Consider the following 20251-nt stretch of genomic DNA (forward strand, 5'->3'; position numbering starts at 1 on the left):
TGTTCTTTACTTACTTTAAATATGTAGTAAGAACATTTTATTTAATATAAAATATTTGTAAAGGTCTGAAATTTAAGTAATCATGTGGATATTAGTATTTAATCTGTCTGCCTGTCAACCACATTAATCTTGGTGGTTTTCCCTTTTTAAAATAACATTCCAAGTATATAACATGTAGCCCAGCCATATGAAAGCTGATTTGCCTTAGGTCTGACCTACTGGTTAGTACTAGCAGGTTCCGAAGGGAAACCATGGCTGCAAAAGGAGCAGGATTAGGTGAACAGAAGAAACTTGATCACTTTCTTAATTACAGAAATGCTAAAACCCATGACCAGTTCTTGGGGATTTAATTAACCAGCTTGCATCACATGACAAAACTCCCCCAAACCTCCCTTTGAGAGCAGTACCACAAGTGACATGGTGACTGCACTCTAGCATCATGAGAAACAGATATGCCAGGCAGTTGTAGGTGCAGCCCTGCACATCCTGCTTCTCCTTGCCACTCCAATACCAAGACTTCTAAAAGCTTACCTATGTCAGGACATCCTAGTTCAAATAAAGAACTTGATAATGGAATTCTCTCCCAAAGAATGTGTGCTTCTTTTCATTGAGAATACTCAAGCTTGAGATATAATGCAGAAACGAATAGATCCCTATTGGTCAAAGCAAATGGTACTTACTTAAATGGAGTAACTGTCTCAGTCTAGTGACCTTGCTGAAGTTAAGGTGTACTGGGCAATGACTGGTAAAAATCATGACTGACACACCTTTGTCTTGTAACAGAGAAGTCCAGCAAGCTGTTAAAACACAAAGATAATTCAAAGAGTCACTGCTATATTCCATGGAAAAGCTTGAGGAAAGTCAAAAATTCCTGCTGAAAAATAATTTGCTTTCCTCCTTATGGACTGAAGTGAAGCTGAATTCCCAAATGCTCCTTTCTTAGTCCATCCCAACATAAAAGCAGCCAAAAAGTGTTTTTCAAATGACAATTTATTTAGTATGCAATAGCCATTACATCTCTTTACAACAACGTATTATAAAATAACTATGTTAGATCTCACTGGCAGAGTATGGAAGCAAGTAATGAAAATATGAATGTCAAATGCTTTTCTCCCCTAAAAACATTCTGGCTACTTGATAACATCTTGTGCCTGCAATCTAAAAAGACTGTAATTCATACCACAATTCCATCAGTAATACACTCATTAAAAGTCCTTACAGACAATAGGCAGCATACACAAGAAATCATGATGGTGCCATTCCCATTGCTAATTGTTTGTAAGACCAGTAAACACATTGCCACCAGGGTTGTTCCCAGGGGTGGATCATACTTAATACAATGAAACAGTGATCCACAGCAACCACTTGGAAGTAAGGTGCTTCAGGATGATGTAGCTCAGGAACAGGTACAGTTATTTAAATTTTTCTCCACATTCTCAATTTAAGACAACAAGGACACAGGAAGTAGAGAAAGTAATTATCAGACAACTAAAACACCACCTACCTCCTAGAAGTCTCAGACTCTTACACCCTACATCTATGAACAGGGAACACAGGCATTCTCCCAAACAGCCCCACACCTCAGCCAGCACTGACTACTCACCACTGCTCCAGCCTTCCCCAGCATGCTTTGCTTTGGCAGGCAAGCCTTTAAATGAGGGACAGAGAAGCAGCTGCTTCCTCTCTCCAAATGCTGTATGCTGCTTTCCTCTGAGCAGGTAAGTGGCTTTGCTCCTTGGCCTTTCTTATCTTGCTGTTTTAGGGAGACTGGTCTTTTGGATGCTGCACTGCATAGCCATGAAATATGCCCTGTCCTGTAGCATTACATCTTTCTGATTTAGGAACTGCTGCTTAAAAGTGTCACAAGCTGGCTAGGCTTTGAAGACTCTGAACTGCAGGAGTTGAGCAAGCTCCAAAATACTTTGTATCTAATACTGACAATGTCTGGTGTGCTTCTATAAGAGATGTTTGTGTTGCACAAAGAAATTAGGTTACTGTGATAGTTCTTACAAAAACTTTACATTTCTCCTTTGGCAACATTAGAGACAGTGCTTTTAAAAAAGTCTATTTAAAATATATTGTTGACAGTTTCTTAGTCTCAACTGTTACCTACAAGTAAATTCTCAAAATAAGATCCCAAGCCCCAGGGCGCTTGGGATCTCTCCTTTCAGTCAGAGGACAGTCACTGCACCTTCAAATAAAAATACAACCACATTTTAAAATAGGACAACACAGCTGAGACATACTTCACCTTACGTGTGCTTGTTTTCAATTACTGTAAGGCACTCATTGAGGAATTCACTGACCCATGCTTTCAGCAAGAACAGGCATGCATCATTACAGGCCTAATTAAAGTTTTAATACTGATTAAAATGTTTTATTATTGTATTATGTTAAACTGCAGTGGTCTCCAACCTCATTAAGGGATACAGGCTAGAAATTACTCAGGAGTTTCAGTAGCTCAGTTTAACAACCTACCTACTGTCAATGTTTGATTTAAATACTCTGATTAAAGCACACTTTCCTTCTGTGTTAGCATGAAAATGCAGAAAGAAGTTGAACATTGTTTGATGAGGATTTACTGAACATAAAATTGAGCATGTGACATAACCATCTCCATCTCTTCAGTAATTTACTTTAGCACAACTGAAAAGGGAGAACATTTAAATCATTTGGAAATGGAACAGAGCTCAGTTGAGAAAACTAATCTCATTACACATCCTGATTCAATTAAATGTAGAGTTTGCCATCGGTAGCACTTTAAGTTTCCTATCATTAGAAATTAATTGCAGTGGTAATTACTATAACTGAGTTATTTGCACAGGCCACAAACACTCTTATAGGTGTTCAAATGTTAATTCAACACTGGCCTAGAGGCACTTGATTATTACAATTCTGTTTTTCTAAGAAACAAACGATCCTAGTGTATGTCTAATTAAAGTTGGAGAGTACTGTTAAGACTTTTGGTCAGATTTAATCTCTAATTTCAATACAAACCCAAAGCAGTGCTAAAACACAGCAAAAGCCTTGTGTTACCTACATAGCATTTAGAAAGTCAATTCACAAAGTTCTAGCTGGTAAAAAGACAAAGCTTACAAACAAATCACAAAATTCTCAGGATTGTGGCCTATTCACTTCATCCTCAAAGATAACTGAACAGAACTCTAGTCGATTTTTTAGGATGAAGAGCAAGGACACAATGATTTTGTGCTAAAATATATAGCTTTGTGTCTGAAATAAGTTAAAGCAAAGCTCCAATATTTAAACATATTTAAAATACCTACATTTCTTTCTGATTTTAGCGAGGAGTTTTTTATTTTGTAAGGTTGGCAGTGCTCAATTTTGGTAGCCTACTGGAATTCACATGGGGAGAAAAGGATCCCCTGTAGTTCAGAAAGCAAACACAGAAATTAGTTTTCTGAGAATCCAAGCTGAGAAACTTGTTTTTTTTTTGTTTGTTCTGGACATTTTACAAGGATACAAACATGCAATGTGTATCAAGCATGCTCTAACCCTTACTCTCATTAGAAACACATAACACTCCATCATTAAATGCTTAATGTTACAAACAGCATGTTTCTGTATCACTAAAAACGCTGGACAATGACTGTTTTACTCTTCAAAGGTGTGCTGATTCTGCAATCACACAAGCTTGGAAACTCTCATCTGCACACTCTCCCAAAGAATTCAAAAAAGAGGCACTGAAAGAGCAGCCAAAGAGGATCAGACTATAAGACAAAAGTCAAATTTTGTGACTATTTTCAGGATTCACAAAGGTAATGCATACTTCTACAAGAACAGCATGGCCTGCTTTCACTGATTTCTACCATTTTATGCTAAAAATCCAAACTGCCAAGCAGAACTTCACAGGCCACCTGTTCTGCAGTGGTCATGCAGGCTGCTCATTTTGTATGTCTTCCCATCAGTTGAAACTAGAAAACAGTTATACCCTAGCTATACAGAAGGTCAGATTTTCTAATCAAAATGGTCCCTGCTAGCATTTATTTATGAATCTATGAAAATGTTGGCAACATCAAGAATGTTATAAAACCTAAACTGTCTAAAAAAAATAGTCACAGTAATTAAACAAGGAACTGTCTACGTAAAATGTCTTACAAATGCTGCAAGTTTGTAAACATGGAATGTTTTGTTTTGAAACACTCTAGTGAAGTGTGTGGTATAAGAAGGCAGATTTTTTTTTATTTCCTCACAGAAGCGAGGATACAATGAAGGTTTCAGATCAGGTTCATTCTCTCCCAAACCATCCATGATCTGTAATGAAATTGAACAGATTTGTGAGACATCTTTAGTGAATTCACAGTTACAGGCAATAACAAGAAGCTAAAAACAACCTCAGGCTGGTAAGACTTGTTAACAGTGCCTGCTTGAAAGTGGGAGAAAAATAATCATAGCAGTTTAAGATTTACAGCATCATCTCTATTATGGATAAAGGTGGTTTCTCAGAGGTACGTATCTGCTTTGGGTTATGTGGTTTGCTGTGGTTACATGTTAGCCTCATAAATACTTGAAAACTCCCCTGGCAAAATGGAGTGCTACAACAGTCCACTGGTCCTGGAGGAATTGAAGCCATGAAATGATTTACACTCTGAGAGGGAGCATTCCTTGTGTACTGCTAACCTGAAGCTCATCAGGAAGTGATTGCTTATTTTGCCCAGGCTGAATTCCTCCCTTTTTTTTTTTTTTTATTATCCCATTCCATTAAAAACAAGCAATGTTCAACTGGGTGATTGCAAGAATGTCTAAAGGCTTCATTAGATTTTTACTTCTCCTGCTCATAACAAAGTTGACAGATCCCAGGCTACTTCAAATCATGATTCTATTTAAAAAAAAAAGAAAAAGTTACAGATCATGTATATTATACTTACATGGCCATTAGCTACATCTAGTAAGTCACGTAGCCGACAGCCTCTACTGTGCCTTCTCTCATAACAAATGCTGTCTTCTAGGATCACATAGTCTGTGCCAAAGGATCGCAGTATTCTGTAAACATCGTCAGGAGACCTCTTGGCATAGATCTGATAAATCTATAGAAGAAGAAAACTAAGCTATCAAACAGACTAACACTATTTCTTTGTTTAGTTTTTCATGATTCCTTTATCTTGAACCAGAGTGTCTAAATTACACAAATAGGTAGTGTAAAGCAATCTCACCAGCTGGGACCTGAAAGGCCTATCAAGCAAATCAGGAGATGCTTTGTGTGGGATTAACAGCCAAACTGGGCAGAAGATCTATTAAAACCAACAGCACCCAAACCAGTTCACTCAGAACTAGCTTGAGTTATTCATATGTATCCCAGCTGTCAGAAACGAGTTAGCAGATGCCCGAAGTACTACAGTCTCACAGAAGTTAAATTCTAGAACTGTATCTTAAAGTAAGTTCAGTGAGTAAAGCACCTGATGGCATTTGCAGTGTGCTGTTAGTAACTGCACGTATTTCCTGGAATGGAGCTATTGTTATGGGTAACAATTAGTTTAATCAGAATACTCTTACCTGTTTTGTTCTCTCTCTTAGATTCTTATCCTCATAATGGGGATGATTAGTTAAGGTCCTTCCAGTGCACAGTTTGACTCCTGCTAATAGCTGCATGCTCCCAGCAAACACTGCTGTGTTTGGAGTGTTTGACCTAAAGAAATGTTGATAAGTCTGAGGAAGTCCATGTAGAGGCGTTTTTGCAATGCTTGTTACAGATCAGAAGGAAAAAAAAGACTGCAAAAATATTTTTCTGCCTCTCGTCTGTTCAGTGAGCAAACAGTTCAAGCAACTGTGTTTTCTTCAAATAGGAAGCAGACAAATCATGATAATACTGTAACTGCAAAGAAAAAAAATGTACTATGCACTATCAGGAAATTTAGAGGTAACATGATCTTAAAATTTCAAACTACATCCATATTTCTTCTAATGCTTGGGTTCATAGAAATTCTGAATATTTGTAAATTTCTATATCCATCAGTTTATCTTTTAATATTTCAAGGAACTCACTGCGACTTAGATTTGTGTCTGATATGTAAGGTATTCTACTGAAAGTGGATTATTTAATCTGTATGCTAAAACTTCTTGTTACTGTCCACTCACCATTCACTTGGAATGAAAACTTTGTTATGCATGACATTAATTCTCCTGTTCTGACAGCACTGGGAGAAGAATTATGAAACAAAGTCATTCCATTTGCAAAAAGTGGGGTGGGGTAGGTGCAGGACATGCCAAATATAAATACTGTCAATTACTGGTACCATGATCTCATCTGAAATTCAAAGCCAATGTCTAGAACTGTTATCTAAATAACAGCTCTTGGTATCTCAGGATTGTTTAAATACCCTTAATAGAAAAAAAAGACATTTTTTGCTCACCTTCCCCCCTGAGAAATTTACAACGTAAAAATATACGTAAAGACACAACAGGCTGTAGGGAAAAGATAAAGTAAAAATGCCAAGCAACCAATAGTGCTATGATTAGGCTAATTAAAAATGGTCATAGTGAAATAAGAGAAAAGCATACATGAAATCAGGTAAAGTTAAATTATAAAGGAACGTGAATAGTTGCCTAACATTCACAGACATGTACATATGGCATCTATACTAGTGAAATAACTGTGGCACTTAGGGGTGCATTTTAGGGAGCTTTTGAAACTGCAGCTATATATTCAGTCTTCTTTAAGCTCCACAATCAGCTTGAATCGCCTTTCAAGAGATTATGCTTAGCAAATGAATTAATAATCAGAAACTCTTCCTAAAAATTCTTGCACTGGTACATTAATCTCATATAGGAAGGACAAAGATAGTATTTTTAATAGGCCAGTTTAACTTTACTGATACACTAATTTTTCAGTAGTTTATAAAATCAGTTTAATTTTGAAGTCTGAAAATATTTAATCTCTTTGAAGAATTTCTTTTGTACTTAAAGCAATCAAAGCCACAAGTGTCCTGAAGTAAATGCTTCAACACAAAAAGTGACTTTGTCATAGTATTTAATAAAATGCAAATGTAATGACCCTGTCAGTTAGGACTCATCCCTGAATCTGCAGGAAAGCACAACTTTTTGGACTAAGCTGAAAAGACTGTAGACTAGATTCACAGAGGGACTTCGTAGAACTTAAGATACCTAAATGAAAATAATGATTCTCAAAGCATTTTCAGCATGTTTCTGTGTTTATGCCTGGGCCAGGAAACTTCTAGTGTGAAAAGTCTCATTTTTGTTCAAGATGAGTTCAAATTTGATAACACTCTGCAGTGCTTATCTCCTGACTTGGCCTTGCCACAGCAATCCTGCACCTCTGATTCCTACAGAGCTCAATATGATGCTAACTTGCAGAATCAAACTTTCTTTAAATAAACCTCCACATGTACTGAAGGCAAACCCACAAAGAAAAGAAAATATTACCAAGAAACAGCCTGCAGCCTCTTTTCTTATGTAAGAAAGAGGAAATGGTGACAGTGCCCTTTTCCCATAACTTACTGGTAAAAATCCTTGTCAGAAATGTAGAAGGTGAAGGGTTCAATTCCTCCCTTTTCCAAAAGGGGTGAGAAATACAGGTGAGCACATTCCTTATTAATCAGGTATTTACCAGCATTTTTTCCTCCTCCTATATTTTAAAAGCAGTCTGGGCCTGGATGGAGCTCAAAATCTGGTATTCCAGGTAATGGCAGATGTTTCCCCAAGACTCACATTTACACATTTGAAATGCTAGAAAATTATATGCTTTAAGATATATCACGGTCTATGTTTTACTGGGGCCAGCTCAGACAGTTCCCAGACCAACAAATACTATCACTAGAGCTACTGGAGGCACTTTCTCCCCATGCTTTACTGGGTCAAACACACAAACCTGGCACTGGATTTCACTGCTGCAGACAGACACTTAGAAACTGGGAGGTGACACTGAGCTTCATGCAGTGTCTGCCCTCCTTAATTGTATCCCACAGAACTTCATCATGGCTGTTTCTGAGCATTTATCTTCTGAAGGAGCCACTGGCAGGAGACAGGACAGTGAATGTTTGAGTCTTTAGGTCCTGGTTGATTTTTACATTTCATGCAGGTGTCTTTCTCTAACACTCCTGAGTCAGACACTAACTGCTGTGGTCTGTAGCCAAAGTAGGTGATGTGCTTCAACCCACTGAATGACACCTCTGTATTACAGAAAAACGAAGCAATTTTTACAAATGTCTGAGCAAATTATGTATAAAATGAGAGGATAATTTGTTTTTATAGTTTTCTGCCAAGCTCCATACCACTCTGCCCAACCTGCAAACAATTTATTCTGTACAAAATGTCACTACATAATGACAAGGACTTACAGGTCAAACTGATTTACATTATATAATTTAAATGTCGTTCCAAGAAGACCTGATGGCATTTTGAACAAATAATCTCATTTATTTTTGAAGCTCTAAGCTTTCAACAAGTTAATTACAGCTGAACTAATGGGTAAACTAAGCACTGTAATACATTGTACGAAGCTTTTCTTTACTTACATTTAAGAAGTTAGAGAATTACATAAACACTAAAGAACAATTCATTAAAAATAGAAGGGTTTTACAGGAACTAGTTGCACAGACTCTAAAGTGATAACAATTCTTTCTCTTAAGTTGCTAAAGAATTACTGTGAGTTGGGTTTAAGGATGTCTTACAGAAACGGCCAACATTGCAATTATAGGTTCCATCATTAGAAATAAAATTGGTATTTCTATTAAAAGTCCTCCAGAGTTGAACATTGTAGTTCACTTTCAAAACTGTAACAACTGACAAATCTCAGATTATTCCTTTACTGGAAATCTACAAAGCCAAGGGGTGTGAGAAAAGGAGATTCTGAAAGGGGTTCTCAGATATGCCGGTTCTTTTTTTGCCCTCTTTACTTTAAAGTATTTTTATTTGCAGAGTGTTGTATTACAGGTTTAGCTGCAAATGATAGGCAGTAAAGCATTCAGTCAAAGTGTCATGGTTCTTTTTTTTCCCTCTGGTTTGGAAAGACTGAAAATTGCAAAAATGGAAAATGACAGCCACAAAGGAAGAGCAACAAGATGCATTTTTTCTAGTCCCAGCCTCAATTTTATGCATGCATATTTTGTTCACATAAAGGAGTGCACCTACACAGTTGGTATAAACCTCATTCTCAGGCACTGTCAAGTTCATGCCTGAATTTTACTGATGAATCAGTCAATGACAAAGGATAAGCCCAAGAATTTAAGAACAATAACTAAAAAAAAAGTTAAAAGTGTAACAGTGCCTTTAAAGTCTGGAATATGTGTTGATTTCAGTGTGATTACCCTTGAAAATCAAACATGCAATTAACAGTGAAAAAAGTTAAAATTTATAGGTGGCTTGGAATTGAAATATAGTCATTCATATAAATTACTAAATGAAAGAACTAGCATTAAAATGTGGGTATTCCATTTTGGTAACCTTAGGAGCTTTTGGGGAATTTGTGGGGTTTCCACCAATATAAAAATTTGCCTGATTTAAATGCTGCTGACATCCAAGTATGTTCTGCCAAATCTCAGTCTGAGATGACTTTTCCACTGTTTTGGGTGTTGTCTGAGATTTCTAAGTTTCTGTCATTTTTGGTTATGAAATATTCCACACATCTAGACAGGTTTCCCCTTTAAAGGCAGAAGACATTGCTTCTTAAACACTTACCAGAAGTTAACAGAGTAGGGAAGTTCACGCTATTGATTTGCTCACTCTACTGATATTCTTCCCCATCTCACACACAAATGAGCATGTTGTTCCTGTTGTCTTAGGGAGAAAGACCAAAACTAAGATTTTTAATATACCTCCCATCTGGGAACACAGCTGTGAACTGTCCCTGGGTTACTGGCAGGACTTCTTGACTTTTTTTTTTTTTTTTAAAAAAAAAGCTAAGAAGATGACATTGTTTGTAGTTAAAAAGCAAGAGACTGGGATATGCAAGATCATTATGCAAAAAATTCTGCTCTGCAACAGATGCAGACCAATACTATGCAGTACTTCACTGTAAGGATATAAAGCAGTGTATCTTCCTGAAAGCACTATGGTAGATTTAGTATGGGGAAGAGTGAAAAATACATCTGCAATACTTGACAGTGGACAGACTAATAGCTGGCTATCATTCAGATTGTATATTCGGGCAAGTTATTGAGCATTTAGATCTAAGCAGACAGAAGGGATTTCTTGTGGAGAGAATGCAAGACGGATGAGTTATTCCTAATTCACTGCTATACATGACAAATTAGTTTCTCATACTGAGTTTTAATAATGAATGATTAGTTCCTGACACCAGCCTTGACACATCATTAACTGCAATGGAACTGTCAAGTGTTATTATAGTAGAATATTTTTTCTTACACATCAAAACTTCAGAAAATCTGTCCCACTTTGAGAAACTTACCATAAATTTTGTTGACTTGTATTTCAAGCACAGATAATTAAATCTTCTTTACAGGAATAATATTTCTATACATAACAAATTCTAAGTAGAAAATTTCCCCCTGTAATTGTCTGTCATGACTTAAAATGAAAAGAGGACAAGCACCACTTTAGCATTCTCAGCACTAGGAACGTATGAAAAATTATTCTCATTGGAGCCAGTCAAATCCAGTTCATGGCTAGGAATAACTCCACATGCATATTTTATGTATGAATCTATATATTACTCTATATATTGTACACAGGAGATCTGAACTATCAGACATTTACCATCTTTTAATAAAACAGGAGTGCTAAATGGAATTGGCTAGTAAACATTAGTCACAAAGATGTGCCAATGTGGCTGCAAAGATTTTAAATGATGGAAAAAAAACATGGCCTGCCTTCAAAATAAGTCAGTGAAGGCTTGTAATAAATGTTGTTTCTAAATTACTACTTCTAGTTTATGGATTAAAGAAATACACCACTACGGAGTGTAAATATGTTGCTATGGGTAGAACAGGCTGGGCAACTGGTTTCACTGAAGTTCATTCCATATGAAAACACAACACAGAGCTGCAAGGAAATACTTCAAATAGATCAATGTTAAATGTAATAAATTCAGGTTTACTTTCAGAATGGTTTCCTCCAGTTTCATGTTCTGGAGCAAAAAAGTCTTTGTCAGAGTTCCAAATAAATAAAAGTATCAAGAATATCTCTGTTCAGAACTTAACCTGAAAGTTCTAGTGGTTACTGTATGTTAATAAAGAACATATCCCTTAAATTCACAGTTCTCCAGGGAACATCCTGTACCTTTTTCTCAAGATTGTCTACATGCAGTATTCTAAACTGTTTTCACCTAAAAAATAACTTCCTATACTCTGTGAGAAAGCAGAAATGATGATGTGGGGTTTGAACGATTAGCTCATGACTTTGCACCAATGCTTAGCTGTGGCAAGATTATGCTCAATTATAAATATTTTGTTTACAGTTTAGAGCACAGGGTCAAATTAATTTTAGTAAGTATAAACAATTCAGATTATTTTTAGGTTCAAGAAACACTGTAAAGTACAGATTTTTCAACCCTACAACAAGCTTTTTTAAAATATAAAGCTGAAACCAGAAAGGACACCAGGTTGGAGGCAGGTGGAGGTAAAATTATTTCACTTCAATGATCTATTAATGTAAACAAATTCTTATAATATGATGGAAGAAGTGTGACATCTCCAAGTTTACCTCTTTCAGCTGAGAAAGCTGTATGTACTTATGGAAGCAAATGGAGTCAACAGGTTCCCTGATGCACATGCAACACAGCACCAAGACACTGAACCACAGCAGAGCAGTCTAGGGCATAGCCCTTAATATGCTAACCTCTCAGTTGCCCATTCATCCTTAACTATCTCCACAGGTCACCAGAGTTCACTGATGAGCTCTGACAAGTAAGGAGAACACTATAACTAAGAACATTAGATCTACACAAATAGCATTTAACTTAAGTGGAGAAAAAATCCTCTTACTTAATCCAGTTCATCAGCTCCACAGTGTCTGGGTCATAGAATTCTCTCAGCTCTGACAATTCTTCCATTATTCCTGGCCAGAACTATAATGAAAACAAAATAAAACAAACTGAAGACAAGTTCTGGATGTTGAAATGTCTTTCTTCTTAGCTGGTAACTGATCTTGCCCAGCTCATGGATAAGTTGCAAGACATAAGCATATCCACCCTTCTTATAGGTGGATAGGTGGCTATCATTGGAGAAAGAAAACAGTTTCAGAGTTTGAGACCTGTAGGTCCTTCCAGATGAGCAGAAGGAACAGAATTTATCACTCTTGGTGATCCTGAGAAGAACAGCTTTTCTCAGATGCACATCTTGCTGGAGTGAAGTTTTCAGAACTCTGTTAGTTAAGATCAGTCAAGATACAAATCTTAAAATCAATGGAAACCCAAAAGTTACCACCATACGACTGCTGTGGAGGACAGGATGAATGTTAATGTTTAAACTTTTAAGAAAAGGAACAAGATAAAGAGGCATCCTTAGACAGTTCAATACATAACAGCCTATTAAATAATGCATATGATTACTGGAGAAGGAAAGGCTCCAGGAATTACCATTCAGTTTGGAAAGGCAACTCACAAAAAAAAAAAAAAAAGGTAGAAAATCTGTATCAGAAGTTAAAATCACCAGATGTGCTGTGGTGCCATTAATGGCATTTCAGAAGTTTGAATTAAAAGAGATCCACTGAAGGTAAAAAGAAAAGTGTGACTGAATGGCAACACCCAATACAGTATTGGGGGGAAAACGTTTCAAAACTTAGTGAAGAATACATAAATCAAACTTGCAGGAGAGAAATAAGGATTGAAATTGATTCTGAAAAGCTTAACTCTCCTCCAAAAAAGCTAACAGGACAAAGATTTACTTAAGAGTTTCTTGTTATTTAAGTTAGTGGATATTCAAGGGCAAAAGGGAGCAATTAAGAGAGATAATACCAAGCCTAACTGATTCCTTTGCCCCAGTCTTTACTACAGAGGTGTTATGGTGAAACCTCCTGCAAACCTGCTTTCTTAAATAAGGATTGCTGGCTTGTGTAAGTGAAATGTCACAGGAAAAAGTGTAAGAAAACCCATCTGATAATCCAAAAAGCCATAAACCATCCAATTTAGATAACATCCATCCAAGAGTTCAGAAGAAATTTGAAAGTGAAGCTCCTGAGCTACTAAGCAAAAACAGACATTCCTTCACTAGAACTGTAATTATGTAGGAGGACTTGGTGGGGAGAAGATATAATTGGACCAATTAAGATTTAGCTGTTGATATATTTGTTAAAGCAATACTGGCTGGTAGACTGAGAAACATCTAAAAGATATGGCAGTTTTGGGAAGTAGAGTAGTATTATTGTAAGACATATTTCACCTTTTCAGAAGATCTCTCCAGAGATTAGTAAATAAATGAAGCAGTTGTGAAATGAGACTCTGAAGTCTCATAATGAATCAAAATTTCTCCTCTTCATCACTAAACTACCCTGGATAGCTAAACACTTTGAGAGCTTGGAACCCTTCAGCATGCAGACAGAAAGAAAGGGGCTCTGCTTCTAGATCATGCTTCCAAGCTGCCCTGCAATCTACTGAGTATCTCATGACACTGGGCTATCAACTGAATGCTGGGACCACTATATGGCATTAAGTAATCTATATAGGTTTTCCAAGTCACCATGCCATACTATTGCCACTTTTGAGTGAGTATAAACAGTTTTCTGGATAAATTTTTTGGTAGAGAAGCTTACTATTATTGAATTTAAAAAGTGAATTCTAAGCTAGCAAAATTGTCAGGTAATGCTTCATTTAATTAGTGAAGCCAAGAGAAAACTGAGGAACTTCAGGAGTTCCAATCAGAATAAAAATGAAAAAGTAAGTAAAAACTAAAGCAGATAGAAATATGGACTAATAACACTGATACAACTGTATTATAAATAAATATGTCAAACTGAACAAAAGGGTACTGTGACAAGGAACGGATAAAAAGAAGTGATCCCAATCAGGGATGTAACAAATGTTTAGAACAAGGAGTGCTATGTAAGAGAGGTTTCAACTTGTAACATGCTCATTACAAGGGGATGTGTACTTTTGACTTTCTAGGATCCAAGTATTCAGGAAAAGAAGCCTATTGTCAAGTGGCTTAAATCATCAACACAGGGAATTTGTTCTGGACTGGAAAAATCTATAAAGGATTTGCAATTTCCAAAAGGCTTAATAAAAACACTTGCATAGAAAAGAGTAATATGACCTATTATTACTGACTTGTATCAAAACAAAAAAGAAACCCAAGAAAATAGAAAGGTGGCATATTCTGAATTGATAATAGGGAATATTTTTCCTAAGGTATGTAATTATCCATTGAAAAATATCACTAAGACCTAAAAATCTACAAAAATAAATGAAACAATAAACTCTGAACTTGATGTCATGTCCATAGAAACAAATAAAATTATTAGGAGATTTAGGTACTCAATTGCTTGCTCCCCTGCTCAAGCTCCTTGGTCCATCTAAGATAATTTTTAACTTTCAGGAGTAAAATGAAATCTTTTGTGAGTGAAAACATTATCCCAACTCTTTATGCTGTAGAAAGATTTTGTCTTTCTCTCTCACATTTGGTATCCCTGTTGCTTATGATCATGGTGTCATCCAGCATAATAATGCTTAAGTTGATTATTGGTGTGCTTTGGGATTTCAGTGTACTTTGCTTTACTGATATTTACTACCCCCAAATACATATATATTGAGAATATACACTTGGCTATTTTTAACTCGATGGCTGTGACAACAGCCCAGGCATTTTTGAAAGCTTACAGCTTTTCCCCACAATTGACTTTTTCATTCTAGCTAGAAAGACCACAGCTAGACAATTGTGCTAACCACAAACTTGGAGGTACTGAACAGTCCACTGGTGATTATGAGAGTTCAGTACTTCTCAGATACAGGACACTTATTTTGAATTCAAAAAGTATAAGCATTAATCCTTTGGCCTCTAAGTGAAAAGCAAGTACTACTATGTTATTTATAGCTACTGTTGGCCTAGGAAAGAAAATTAAGTCTCCATAGAGAACAGAAACAAACACAACATTTTCTTTTGTCATTTTTAAATACAGACTGTCAAGCTTACAAACTTCAGGTTTAAAGGATAAACACAGTTCCTATAGGGAGCTCTTCAGTACAGCTGAAGACTGCTCAGATCACTGGTATAAGCTGCACTATGTGCTGCAATAAATGTGTATGTTTGGAGCAAAGGGACTTGGCCATGACAAAGATACCAATGCAGTTTGAGAAATTATATGAGGAGATAGTTTATTAATCAAGAATATTTGGCAAAACCAGGAGCTATAGACCTGCTGAAACTCGGGAAGTGATTTTAAATACCCACAATTTATTTAGGAATGAGACACACAGACACAAATTGATGGGTATTACTCTACTGAGAAGTTGAATGAAATAGACACAGATACAGCTGAAATCTACCTAAAGTAGATGAAGTGTAACATAAGCAATGTTTAGTGCTGCATCATATACGTGTTACCTGCAGCATAGCTGAAGTACACAGAAATATTTCAGTGCTTGATCTAAAAGATGTTTGTGCTACACTAATGAAGAAAACCTGTGTAAACAGAAATATAGACATCTTATAGGTCTCAAAACATTCTGTATCTGAAACACAGCCAACATTGTAGCTACAACTGTATCTCATAAATTACTGTTCAAGTGATGTATTTTGGACTGTATTAACCACATGCCTCAAAAGAGGCTTTCATTAGCTTATTCAGGATTAGGTTAATAATCCCATAAAACTCCTATTTTGAGAAACAGCCATAAAGAATAGTTCTGACAAATGTAACCATAGCAGGTAATAAAATAAAAAAAATGCCCCACTACTAGATTAAGAAAACTAGCCACGATGACCAGTTAACTTTCTGGTAAGTATGCAAACTGCTCACGCAATCTGAGCAGTCACAGGGCATGAACAGATGAATTAGTATCTGGAAGGGACAAAGATAAGCAAGACTGTTATTAAAATCTACTTGCACTGTCAGGTTGTTTCTGAAGGTTTTAGAGAGAGAATATATAAAGACATTCTCACAGAAGCAATGGATACTTTCTGGATCTTTCTCAGTAAGAATTTTTATTCTGACCACTGTGAGATGCCTTATCTGCCTGTCAAGCAGGATCCTTTCCTGGAAGGTCACTAACTCTCACAGATTTGCAGAAAAGACAAACACACAAATATATTCACTCCCCTGGTAGCTGAACTGCAAAAACAGACTTAAGACAAAAAAAATCCTGCAATGTGATGTACTTCTTTATTCCCACTAGAAGGTTTGGAAAATTTTCCATGTCAGTAAAAGTTATTTCCTAGATTTAGAAGAAAGACAAAAGTGATGCTTTTCAGGCAGACTGAGCATAACTAATGACTGATCTAAAGCCTATGAAAATCAGTGACTTACGTTGACTTCAGAATTGAATCTGACAGGATTTAGGAACTTCACATCTGCTCATGGAGAGCAGTAGGAAAATTATTCCCAGCTGATCTGTCACATTAGAGTATCTATTAGAATAGCATTATTTCTATCATTTTCAGAGATGATGAAAATGGTAAATGATTTCCCTAACCAGCATACCAATGGGGGGGAAAAAAAAAAATCCTTGAAAGTCCACTAGCAAAATAAGAAAATGTATGTGGAATACATCAGCACAACTATGCTACAAAACCAGTCTTTTCTGAGTTTTTGTTTCACTGTTTTAAAAGAGTGAACAGACTTCCAGAGTGAACTCCCTTAGCAGTTTTCCTAACTGTTAAGCTTCACTACTGCCTTGAGTTTCTCTGACTGTAGTTAACAGTCAGAGTAACAGTCATAACTTTGTAAATACAGATTAAAACAGAATGTTATGCCCGTTAAATTAATGTTCTAAATCCCTCTGATATGACAAACTAACATAGTAATAATCTCATACAAGTTATTATTTTAAATATGTCTTGGGTATATACATTTGAATGTGTGACTATATTAATTTGTTTCTGGGACAGAACGAAGATAAGTACCTGACGAGTCTAACAATTCTATACTATAGAACATATGAGATGAAGAACAGCAGAGTATCTTTTGTGCCTACAACGAATAATTACTCAATTTAACTATCTGTATTTAATCTGCAATTTAGTTAAAACCAAACCAGGTAACTTACAGTTCCATAAAATCATGCATTTAAGTAACACCTGGTAACTTACATGTACAATCAGACAAACATTTGTATCTAGGAAAAGTTACTTTGGAACAAATGAACCAAACTGATCCTTCACACAGAATTTCATGAGCATAAATGTACTTGTACTTCAGGTGGTCTATCCCTATCTCTAAATTTTCTACCTATCTCTAAATTTTAAAATTCAGTTACAAATCTTACTTGTAATTATTTATAAAACAAAACCCCTTTATGAGAAAAGGAAAATGCAACTAAAAAAAAATGCCAAAACATTGAGAAGAAAAATGTCTTACCTTAAATGAAATGTAAAGCAATGTAATTATGGGTACAGAATACTTAATCACATGCATCTAAGAGAAATTGCAGAAAAAAAAAACCAACAATCAGTTATTCTGATACATTTATTTGGACAGACTTAATTTTTAGTGTATTGATATCTGACATTTTTTATATGGTAGAATTTACAGAGTTTGAATTAAGACCATAATGGATTTAGTTTTCAAGTAAATGCCTTAATACAGACACATCAAAAAGACAGATTTATTTCTATATACTTAAACCTTTCTTCTCCACAGAGGAAAACCCTATATGATTCAATGTCACAGACTGTAAAGGTGACTGATGATGATTTCTTAATACCGTGACCAAGACTTTTTTAGTAAATTTATGCTTATTTTTCATAGTCACATCTATAATGCCATCTAGTGTATTCAAATGGAATTGTTTAATGTATAAACCATTAGAAAATACATTTTATTTACTAAATTTACAGAATGTACTTCAGATATATCCATTTTAAGAGGACTACAGTGTCTTATAATTCTGAGTCTTGATTTCACAGAATCATAGAAAGTTAGAGGTTATAAGGGACCTCCAGAGATCATCAAGTCCAACCCCCCTGCCAAAAACAGGATCACCTAGGGTAGTCCACACAGGAACGCATCCAGGCAGGTTTTGAAAGTCTCCAGAGAATGAGACTCTATAGCCTCCCTGGGCAGCCTGTTCCAGTGCTCTGTCACTCTCACTGTGAAGAAGTTTCTCCTCGTGTTGAGGTGAAATCTTCTATGTTCTAAGTTTGTATCCGTTGATGCTTGTCTTACTACTGTGCAAAACCCAGAAAAGATTGGCCCCCTCTGCTTGACACCCACCCCTCAGATATTTACAGACATTGATCAGATCCCCTCTCAGTCTCCTCAAGACTAAACAGCCCCAGGTCTCAGTCTCTTCATAAGGGAGATGCTGAAGTCCCCTAATCATCCTTGTGGCTCTCCATCGGACTCACTGTAGCAGATCCCTATTCTCTCTTAATTTGGTTTAGACAGGGAGCAAAACCCAATTTCATGAAATGCTGTGAGTGTAGCACTAACCCTCTGTGACGTGTAGAGATGAATACACCTCAGGATAGGTCTCCATACTTCTGTACTGCACAGGCCAAAAGATGCAAATACACACATGTGAGATGTCCAGAGGTACTTCATTCTGGAAAAATACAGACAAATGTTTGCTGATCTGCTGAAGCATTGCTAAGCCATGTTGAATGCACTTTAATTAGGGCAATTCTGAACACAAGGCTCTTGAATTTTCTGGACTCTGAAATAACTGAGTAAAAGACTGACTCTGCACTTTAGTAGATGCTCTTGAGAACATCCATGGCTCCCAAACTTCCAAACCTTCTTTTTTGAAGGACTTTGGAAATTCTTCACTATACAAGCAGAAACATGAGGGTGAGAAAGTAGTTTCATGATCCTATCAGTTTGTGGTCAGCATTTTTTGCACTTTTATCAAAATATGCTCAATTGTCTAAAAAAGCCTTTAGTAGAATTAAAAAGAAATATACCTCATTGTGCTTAATGCCAGGCATCCAAAGAGAACTGTGTGAATTAAGTTGTACGCAGCATCAGGCTTCAGTATTATTGTGCATTCTTCCATTTTTTCCATAAAATCAACTTGATTTGAACCACTAATTAAACAGAAAAAATAAAAAGTATTACATTAAGTTCTGTAACACATTTCACATACTTGGATTTTTAAAAGCATTTAATCCTTCTGAGGCTAAAAGGCAATACTACTGCTACCAGGCCACAATCTTCTATGATATAATTATGCCTGATAGCACCAACTCAATGCAGTATCAGGTATACTCTCACATCCAATTTTCTGGAAAAGCAATGGGTTTAAATGGCATGTTTTAGAATGAGATAAAATTGTTTACAGAAAAGCATGAAGCCTTGAAACAGCTATTCTCACAGGGTTCACAGGGCTTCTGATGAGAGTGAAGACTTCACTGTTTTGTTGGGCTTTGTTGGTACATCTGAAAAGAGATGCTGAAAGGGCTAGTTATTGCTTCATTTGGCTAGTCTTGTGAATATATGAGAAGGGCTCATCAAACCCTACAGACGATGCTTATATGTAGGGCTTTTCCCTACTTTTTCCAGGTGGGAGATAATTGGGATAACTTGGCAGTGTTAAAAATTAAGACTAATATTTTGGATTACATTTAGGATTACAGAAAATAAAAGCTGCAGAGTCTTTTTTTTTTTTTCAAATTGATTTGTGCTGTGAGTTTAAGAGACAGAATAGTATCTTCACAATTAGTGTAACATAGTTTCAGAATCTGTGATGAGGACCATTAGTTACGTGACACTCCTTGAATTTTTGCCTAAGCAAGTCCTGCAACATCCCTTTTAACTTTTGCCCAGGTTGTAAAGGTAAAACTGAGAGGTCTGTAATGAACGAATTAGTTTTATTTCAAGTAGCAGTTCAGTACTGATTTCCTTTCCACTGTCCTGTAACATCCTCCAAATCCTACAGATCAGCAACGAGAACTGGCAGCAGTAATGCACCAGCTGCAAGTCTATCACTTTTTCATACAGATCACGGAAGTTCAGGACAAACCATCCTAGCTCATTTCTGGGCTGTTTGGGGATACCACCAGGGAAATCTTTGACTGCGAGTGTTTTGCACAGGCGAATGTAATAAATTAAAGAGAATAATGTTTTCTATAAAGACAACTTTTTCCTGCTTCTCACCCTCCAGAAAAACACAATCGACCCTACACACACTGCAAATCTTCAACAGCAAACAGAAGAGGTTGAAGGAATCTAG

At 36.3% G+C, this 20251-nt stretch overlaps 1 protein-coding gene across 1 annotated transcript in view; it reads right to left on the reverse strand.

Annotated features, from left to right (window-relative positions):
- Positions 1–4098: 4098 nt before the first annotated feature.
- Positions 4099–20251, reverse strand: part of DPY19L3 (dpy-19 like C-mannosyltransferase 3) — a 32047-nt gene continuing 15894 nt past the window's right edge. The window contains exons 12-18 of the mRNA XM_054389508.1: positions 18984–19106; positions 18514–18625; positions 17440–17496; positions 11916–11998; positions 5512–5644; positions 4887–5045; positions 4099–4272 (exon numbers count right to left, since the gene is read on the reverse strand). Coding sequence (XP_054245483.1) covers positions 4099–4272; positions 4887–5045; positions 5512–5644; positions 11916–11998; positions 17440–17496; positions 18514–18625; positions 18984–19106 — 841 coding nt within the window. The remainder of the gene's footprint in view (positions 4273–4886; positions 5046–5511; positions 5645–11915; positions 11999–17439; positions 17497–18513; positions 18626–18983; positions 19107–20251) is intronic.

The sequence above is a fragment of the Indicator indicator genome, chromosome 19 (assembly GCF_027791375.1).
Source record: "Indicator indicator isolate 239-I01 chromosome 19, UM_Iind_1.1, whole genome shotgun sequence".
NCBI lineage: Eukaryota > Metazoa > Chordata > Aves > Piciformes > Indicatoridae > Indicator > Indicator indicator.